The sequence below is a fragment of the Salarias fasciatus genome, chromosome 13 (assembly GCF_902148845.1).
Source record: "Salarias fasciatus chromosome 13, fSalaFa1.1, whole genome shotgun sequence".
NCBI classification, from domain to species: Eukaryota; Metazoa; Chordata; class Actinopteri; order Blenniiformes; family Blenniidae; genus Salarias; species Salarias fasciatus.
In genome coordinates, this window is record NC_043757.1 from 517,173 (window position 1) to 526,347 (window position 9,175).

Below are 9,175 nucleotides of genomic sequence, written 5' to 3' on the forward strand. Positions count from 1 at the left end.
GAGCTAATGCTAACCCTCAGAGAAGCTAGAGCTAATGAGCTAATGCTAACCCTCAGAGAAGCTAGAGCTAATGCTAACCCTGAGAGAAGCTAGAGCTAAAGAGCTAATGCTAACCCTCAGAGAAGCTAGAGCTAATGAGCTAATGCTAACCCTCAGAGAAGCTAGAGCTAATGCTAACCCTGAGAGAAGCTAGAGCTAAAGAGCTAATGCTAACCCTCAGAGAAGCTAGAGCTAAAGAGCTAATGCTAACCCTGAGAGAAGCTAACGCATTTTGATGACGTATTTGTTCTGAAGCGCTGATTGGCTGAAGTACCTGTCAGTCAAAGGAGTAACCGACGCCCCCTGCAGGAAGTTTCACTGGGCTCCTGTCCAGACCGAGCTTAACTCCAAATCCAATGTGGGTGAGGAGTGGGCGGGGCTGGGTTACCAGGCTAGTAAAAACGAGGAACTCTTGATTTGTCAGGACGTTTTATTGAGTCGAGTCTTGGGACCGAGGGACCGTCTGTCTTCACCACGTCTGGACCTGCTTGTCAGAGACAAACTTCCCATGAGGCTGTGTGGCTCCGGCCGGCAGCAGGGCCAGGTAGACCGGAGTGTCGGCGCCCTCTTCTGGTGACTTGGGGGCTTTGGGACCGGCCATGTCGGTACGCACCCACCCTGGACAGCAGGCGTTCAGCAGGATCTGCAGGAACAGGGAGGGGTTCAGCTGACCTGACGTGACCTGACGTGACCTGAGGTGACCTGAGGTGACCTGAGGTGACCTGAGGTGACCTGAGGTGACCTGAGGTGACCTGAGCTGACCTGTCATGACCTGACGTGACCTGATGTGACCTGAGGTGACCTGAGCTGACCTGTCGTGACCTGACGTGACCTGATGTGACCTGACGTGACCTGACGTGACCTGACGTGACCTGAGGTGACCTGACGTGACCTGATGTGACCTGACGTGACCTGAGGTGACCTGACGTGACCTGAGCTGACCTGAGGTGACCTGAGGTGACCTGAGGTGACCTGAGCTGACCTGTCGTGACCTGAGCTGACCTGAGGTGACCTGAGCTGACCTGAGGTGACCTGAGCTGACCTGTCGTGACCTGAGCTGACCTGAGGTGACCTGAGCTGACCTGTCGTGACCTGAGCTGACCTGAGGTGATCTGAGCTGACCTGTCGTGACCTGAGCTGACCTGAGGTGATCTGAGCTGACCTGTCGTGACCTGAGGTGACCTGAGGTGACCTGAGGTGACCTGAGCTGACCTGTCATGACCTGACGTGACCTGATGTGACCTGAGCTGACCTGAGGTGACCTGTCGTGACCTGAGGTGACCTGAGGTGACCTGAGCTGACCTGAGGTGACCTGTCGTGACCTGAGCTGACCTGAGCTGACCTGACGTGACCTGACGTGACCTGATGTGACCTGACGTGACCTGACGTGACCTGATGTGACCTGACGTGACCTGACGTGACCTGCGGTGACCTGACGTGACCTGCGGTGACCTGCGGTGTGTTCAGGGCAGACTGGGCGGCGGTGCCGGCGTTACCCCGTCATCGGGCCGCTCCCTGGACAGCCGACGAGCCAGAATCATGGACAGAGTCTGCGGAGACACGGGAAACTAGTCAAGAACACGTTTGCTCGTCGTTACTCGCTGCTGCGGCGGACACAGGACGTTAGCTTGTAACGACGGTTCTAAAAAACCCGGATCACTGCTGACAGTCTGACTGTTCCTTCTGCGGTTCCAGCAGGTATACCAGCGCCCTCACTCGTGACCCCTGGGTGACCCTATAAATAGAATCTACGGCGCCACCCCGGGTTCGGTTCCTACATGACCTCCTCATTGATCCCGCGGATTCCAGAACGCTCCGGCTCATTCGGGAGTCATGGAACCACGGCTACACTCCTGACCTTCCTCCTGTCTGCCAGAAGGCGGAGCTGAAAGCTCTGCACGGCCAATCCCTCCGTGGTCAGGAGGAAGTCAGACACCCGCCCCCTGAGAGCGTCTGCAGAGCCAGGGCCCCGCCCCCTGAGAGCGTCTGCAGAGCCAGGGCCCCGCCCCCTGTGAGCGTCTGCAGAGCCAGGGCCCCGCCCCCTGAGACCTGAGAGCGTCTGCAGAGCCAGGGCCCCGCCCCCTGAGAGTGTCTGCAGAGCCAGGGCCCCGCCCCCTGTGAGCGTCTGCAGAGCCAGGGCCCCGCCCCCTGAGACCTGAGAGCGTCTGCAGAGCCAGGGCCCCGCCCCCTGACAGCGTCTGCAGAGCCAGGGCCCCCGCCCCCTGACAGCGTCTGCAGAGCCAGGGCCCCGCCCCCTGAGAGCGTCTGCAGAGCCAGGGCCCCGCCCCCTGTGAGCGTCTGCAGAGCCAGGGCCCCCGCCCCCTGACAGCGTCTGCAGAGCCAGGGCCCCGCCCCCTGTGAGCGTCTGCAGAGCCAGGGCCACGCCCCCTGACAGCGTCTGCAGAGCCAGGGCCACGCCCCCTGACAGCGTCTGCAGAGCCAGGGCCCCGCCCCCTGTGAGCGTCTGCAGAGCCAGGGCCACGCCCCCTGTGAGCGTCTGCAGAGCCAGGGCCCCCGCCCCCTGAGAGCGTCTGCAGAGCCAGGGCCACGCCCCCTGTGAGCGTCTGCAGAGCCAGGGCCACGCCCCCTGTGAGCGTCTGCAGAGCCAGGGCCACGCCCCCTGTGAGCGTCTGCAGAGCCAGGGCCCCGCCCCCTGACAGCGTCTGCAGAGCCAGGGCCCCGCCCCCTGACAGCGTCTGCAGAGCCAGGGCCACGCCCCCTGACAGCGTCTGCAGAGCCAGGGCCCCGCCCCCTGTGAGCGTCTGCAGAGCCAGGGCCACGCCCCCTGACAGCGTCTGCAGAGCCAGGGCCACGCCCCCTGACAGCGTCTGCAGAGCCAGGGCCACGCCCCCTGACAGCGTCTGCAGAGCCACGGCCCCGCCCCCTGTGAGCGTCTGCAGAGCCAGGGCCCCGCCCCCTGAGAGCGTCTGCAGAGCCAGGGCCCCGCCCCCTGACAGCGAGGGCCCCGCCCCCTGTGAGCGTCTGCAGAGCCAGGGCCCCGCCCCCTGTGAGCGTCTGCAGAGCCAGGGCCCCGCCCCCTGAGAGCGTCTGCAGAGCCAGGGCCCCGCCCCCTGTGAGCGTCTGCAGAGCCAGGGCCCCGCCCCCTGAGAGCATCTGCAGAGCCAGGGCCCCGCCCCCTGAGAGCGTCTGCAGAGCCAGGGCCCCGCCCACTGGATGGGGAGCAGGCTGCCCGGGGTCGCCCGGAGGCGGGACGGCGGTGGACACCGTCCTGGTGGGGAGCGGACAGGGGGCGTGTCCCCGCCTGATCAGAGCGGCGAACGGCGTCCAGGATCCAGCGGGATCCAGCGGGATCCAGCGGGATCCAGAACCGACAGAGAGCTGCTCTGAGGTACGATTCCCGTGGAAGCGTCAACATGGTGTCCCGGGACTCGTCCTGGGGACACGGTGCCTCCCTGTCCCGAGGAGTCCTCGGTGGACAGCCACATTGTGAGAGACGGTAGACCCGGGAGGACCTTTAGAGAAAGACGATGCTGGATCTTAGAGAGGCTCCCGGGACATCCAGATGTCCCCTCAGACAGGACGATGAAGGACAAAGGGACAGACAGACTCTCAGCTACGACCCACATCAGTCTGGAGAGGCCGGCAGCAAAGACCCACTCCAGGAGACGGACTTGGTGATTCGGTGAGGACGGCGTGTCCTCTCACTGTTCGGCAGACGACAGCAGGTCAAACGTCCTCCAGGACATTACAGCCTGGAGGACAATAATGTCTGGAGGACGTTAAAACCTGGAGGACGTGGACGGCCTTGAACTTTTTTAAGTCCAATGAGGGACGGACGGAGGAGACGGTGTTTGGTCCCGGTGTCTCCTGGACTCCACCTGTGAAGACAACTGTCTTCAGATGGACAGAGGTTTCACCTGGACCCACAGACCAGCAGGGGTTCAGTCCAGTCCGTCCCCCTCAGGACGTGGTCCAGAGTGAGACCGGCACTTTGAGACAGTGATCCAGTACTCTATTACATCTGGGCTGGATTACTGTAGTGGTCCAGTCGTCCCTCGCTCGTCTCCAGTTGGTCCAACATGCGGCAGCTGAGTGGAGGACGGAGGAGGTACACATCCGTCTGTCCTAGCCTCCACTGGCGACCTCTGACCTTTAGAGTCCATTCTAAGATTGCTGGTCTTCCTCCTCCTGCTGCTCTGGATCGTCTCCGTCCTCCAGTGTCTCCGTCCTCCAGTGTCTCCGTCCTCCAGTGTCTCTGTAGGCGGAGCTACATTCTGAAGGCTTCAGTCACTTTTCAAAGTAGCGTCTGCGGAGGAACCTAGCGGACCCTGCTGGACCCCCTGCTGGACCCCCTGCTGGACCCCCTGCTGGACCCCCTGCCTGCTGGACCCCCTGCTGGACCCCCTGCCTGCTGGACCCCCTGCTGGACCCCCTGCCTGCTGGACCCCCTGCCTGCTGGACCCCCTGCTGGACCCCCTGCTGGACCCCCTGCTGGACCCCCTGCCTGCTGGACCCCCTGCTGGACCCCCTGCTGGACCCCCTGCTGGACCCCCTGCCTGCTGGACCCCCTGCCTGCTGGACCCCCTGCCTGCTGGACCCCCTGCTGGACCCCCTGCCTGCTGGACCCCCTGCCTGCTGGACCCCCTGCTGGACCCCCTGCTGGACCCCCTGCTGGACCCCCTGCCTGCTGGACCCCCTGCCTGCTGGACCCCCTGCTGGACCCCCTGCTGGACCCCCTGCTGGACCCCCTGCCTGCTGGACCCCCTGCTGGACCCCCTGCTGGTCTTCCCTCCATCCTGCGTCCTCTGGACTCTGCAGGAACACCAGGATCCTGTAGGTAGACTTCAGCTGGGCGTCCAGCACCATCACCCCTGACACCCTCCACCAGAACCTGACCCAGCCCAGGGGTCATCCAGGGGTCACCCAGGGGTCACAGTGAACAGGTCCAGTGACCGGAGCAGAGGGACATTCGGAGCTTTAAGCTCCGCCTTCCAGGTCAGTGGGGACACAATAGAAGACATTTCCGACCGTCTGGACCGTCTGGCCCGTCTGGACCGTCTGGCCCGTCTGGCCCGTCTGGACCGTCTGGCCCGTCTGGCCCGTCTGGCCCGTCTGGCCCGTCTGGACCGTCTGGACCGTCTGGACCGTCTGGACCGTCTGGCCCGTCTGGCCCGTCTGGACCGTCTGGCCCGTCTGGACCGTCTGGACCGTCTGGACCGTCTGGACCGTCTGGCCCGTCTGGACCGTCTGGCCCGTCTGGCCCGTCTGGACCGTCTTACCGTCTGGCCCGTCTGGCCCGTCTGGCCCGTCTGGACCGTCTTACCGTCTGGCCCGTCTGGCCCGTCTGGCCCGTCTGGACCGTCTGGACCGTCTGGACCGTCTGGACCGTCTGGACCGTCTGGACCGTCTGGACCGTCTGGACCGTCTTACCGTCTGGCCCGTCTGGACCGTCTGGCCCGTCTGGACCGTCTGGACCGTCTGGCCCGTCTGGCCCGTCTGGCCCGTCTGGCCCGTCTGGCCCGTCTGGACCGTCTTGACCGTCTTGACCGTCTTGACCGTCTGGCCCGTCTGGCCCGTCTGGCCCGTCTGGCCCGTCTGGCCCGTCTGGCCCGTCTGGACCGTCTGGCCCGTCTGGACCGTCTGGACCGTCTGGACCGTCTGGACCGTCTGGACCGTCTGGACCGTCTGGCCCGTCTGGACCGTCTGGACCGTCTGGACCGTCTTACCGTCAGCCCGGTCTTGGACACGCCGTACGCCGTCTGGGGCCAGCCGGCCTCCCGGTGCTGGTCCGTCTGGGTTTTGTCCACAAACTGCTGCATCAGTCCCACCAGCTCGTCCTCGCTGATGTCCTCGCTGCGGAAACGCTGCTGCAGCGCCGGGCTGCACTGGTTCAGGGTCCGGACCGAGACGAAGCTGGACACGTTGACCACACGACCTGGAACATGGACAAGGTCCCTGAACCGCGTTACTGTCCTCCCAGTCTGTTCCCAAACCTCTGAGTCCGTCCCAAAACCTCTGAGTCTGTCCCAAACCTCTGAGTCTGTCCCAAAACCTCTGAGTCTGTCCCAAAACCTCTGAGTCTGTCCCAAACCTCTGAGTCTGTCCTAAACCTCTGAGTCTGTCCCAAACCTCTGAGTCTGTCCCAAAACCTCTGAGTCTGTCCCAAAACCTCTGAGTCTGTCCTAAACCTCTGAATCTGTCCTAAACCTCTGAGTCTGTCCCAAAACCTCTGAGTCTGTCCTAAACCTCTGAATCTGTCCTAAACCTCTGAGTCTGTCCCAAACCTCTGAGTCTGTCCCAAAACATCTGAGTCTGTCCCAAACCTCTGAGTCTGTCCCAAAACCTCTGAGTCTGTCCTAAACCTCTGAGTCTGTCCTAAACCTCTGAGTCTGTCCCAAACCTCTGAGTCTGTCCCAAAACCTCTGAGTCTGTCCCAAAACCTCTGAGTCTGTCCCAAAACCTCTGAGTCTGTCCCAAACCTCTGAGTCTGTCCTAAACCTCTGAGTCTGTCCCAAACCTCTGAGTCTGTCCCAAAACCTCTGAGTCTGTCCTAAACCTCTGAGTCTGTCCTAAACCTCTGAGTCTGTCCCAAACCTCTGAGTCTGTCCCAAAACCTCTGAGTCTGTCCCAAAACCTCTGAGTCTGTCCTAAACCTCTGAGTCTGTCCCAAACCTCTGAGTCTGTCCCAAAACCTCTGAGTCTGTCCTAAACGTCTGAGTCTGTCCTAAACCTCTGAGTCTGTCCCAAACCTCTGAGTCTGTCCCAAACCTCTGAGTCTGTCCTAAACCTCTGAGTCTGTCCCAAACCTCTGAGTCTGTCCCAAAACCTCTGAGTCTGTCCCAAACCTCTGAGTCTGTCCCAAAACCTCTGAGTCTGTCCTAAACGTCTGAGTCTGTCCTAAACCTCTGAGTCTGTCCCAAACCTCTGAGTCTGTCCTAAACCTCTGAGTCTGTCCCAAACCTCTGAGTCTGTCCCAAACCTCTGAGTCTGTCCTAAACCTCTGAGTCTGTCCCAAACCTCTGAGTCTGTCCCAAAACCTCTGAGTCTGTCCTAAACCTCTGAGTCTGTCCCAAACCTCTGAGTCTGTCCTAAACCTCTGAGTCTGTCTCAAACCTCTGAGTCTGTCCTAAACCTCTGAGGCCCATCCACACGAAGACGAATCCAGGCCAAAACTCAAAAGTATTTGATCCCTTCACCCCGTCCTCCACATGAATCCAGCACTCTGTGGATCTGAAACCGGGTCCCAGGGTGAACAGATCCCAAAACGGTTGAATCCATTTCTCGGTTGTTCCTCCTCTTCTGGAGCGTTTCCTGATTCGCTGCGTCGTCGTAACAAATGCGCAGAACTCTGTAAACAACAGCGGCGCTGCGCCGAGCAGACGTCCTGCTGGAGACCGCCGCCTTCCGCCGCCGTTCCAGCAGAACGCCGCTCTCCTCCAGCTCCACCGGAACGAGTCAGCACGGAGAACGCCACGCTTCATGGAATCTCTTTTTAAATTGTAAATACAGACGTACATGGCGAACACGATGCCAGGGGGACAGTAAGCCTCAGTTTCTTTCAAACACTTGAAATGTGGCCGTCATGTGGACGGCCATAAATATTGAATCAGCTCCGTCTTTACGGGCAAACGTTTCTGGAACTATGAGCGTTTTGTCTTCGTGTGGACGGGGCCTCAGTCTGTCCTAAAACCTCTGAGTCTGTCCTAAAACCACTGAGTCTGTCCCCCAAACGAAGTCTGTTCTAGATCTGTTGTCGTGGTGCAGGACACACGATGGACCACGTGTCCCAGAGACAGCTGAACCCGGCACATGACTGGAGACGAGGCAGGACCTGGACTGTGGACCGGGTCTTGGTCTTTGGACGCTGCTCATACCTCCGGCTCTGATGAGCGGCAGGAAGTGGGTCAACATGTCTCTGGTGGCGAAGAAGTTGGTCTTGAGGGTCCGGCGGGCCTGGACGGAGAAGGGGGTCGTGTCCGCCACTGCAGAGGAGACAGACCGTCCCGGTCCGGGTCAGAGCAGAGACACACCGTCCCCAGACCGGCCCCTGCAGAGCAGGGCTGCACAATCACTCGGAAAAAAAATGGTGCTCTTGCTTCATACATCGGTGCGATCTCATTTGTGCACCTCGGTAACGAGCTGGACGGGAACGTCGACGCCGAGAGCCTCTGAAGAGGCAGAGCAGCTGAGGCCGTCCACGTGGAACCAAATGCTGTCTGTCTCATCATTCTGTCTGTCTGCTGGGCAACAACACCTCTGTCAACAACAGTCACAAGTTGGATGAACTGGTCAGGAGGGCTGGTCCAGGGCTGGGGTCCCTGGACACCGTGGGGCGGCGGTGCTGAGGTGCATGGCGAGGACGCGAGGCTGCTGTCACACCTGCAGCATGTGGTCCGCTGGAAGCGGACTGGAGTCCGACTCCTGCAGGTCCGCTTCGTACGCGCTGGTGTGAAAGCGGACCAGTTAGTTTTGGTCCGGGACCAAGAACCGTACCGAGACCTCCTCCAGGAGGCGGTCTCGGTGCGGTCTTGGTCCTGTCCGCTCTGTTGTGCAGAAGGCTTTTTGGTCGGCGGAGGCTTCCGTAGCAAGCCGCGCGGCGCATTACGTCACACATGCTGGCCAATCAGGGTTCACTTCCCTCACCCAAAACACACTATTGTGTGAACAGCGCCACCAAGGGGCAGGAGGGTCATAGTGGAGAGTTCATCTGCAAAAACAGGTGGTGTGAATGAACCGAACTGGTTGACAGCTGCGACATTTATGTCCGAACCAGGGCTGTCACGATATCAAATTTTCTCTTCACGATTATCATGGGCAAAAAATATCACGATAACGATATTATCACGATATCAGCAAAAATTTAACTAATAATGGTACAAACATTCAGATTCATCTTTAATTTTATTTTTGTTTTCTCTCTTTTCCCAGATGAATTACAGTCAGAATACCTGTCAAATGAGGTGTTGAAACAATATGAGAACAGTAACTGTACAACTGCAAACCAAAAGTGGAGTTACACTCAACTAATTAAAATCTGATGAACTGATGAACAGAGGATCCACAGCAGAGGCGTCATTTACGTCGGGTTGGTGGGTTCTGAAAACCCTCGGACCCTGTTGGGGTGAAATCCTGTCCCACCACCACACTGCCCAGGATTTATGTTTGTTTGGGGGGG

At 60.0% G+C, this 9,175-nt stretch overlaps 1 protein-coding gene across 1 annotated transcript; it reads right to left on the reverse strand.

Moving 5' to 3' along the window:
* Window positions 1-505: 505 nt before the first annotated feature.
* Window positions 506-8,013, reverse strand: LOC115399865 (carbonyl reductase [NADPH] 1-like). Its single transcript, XM_030107515.1, has 4 exons — window positions 7,875-8,013; window positions 5,727-5,935; window positions 1,536-1,589; window positions 506-682 (listed from the first exon to the last, which is right to left on the reverse strand). The coding sequence occupies exons 1-4, from the start codon at window positions 7,909-7,911 to the stop codon at window positions 509-511; spliced, it is 474 nt and encodes a 157-aa protein (XP_029963375.1). The 5' UTR covers window positions 7,912-8,013; the 3' UTR covers window positions 506-508.
* Between the last annotated feature and the right edge of the window lie 1,162 nt (window positions 8,014-9,175).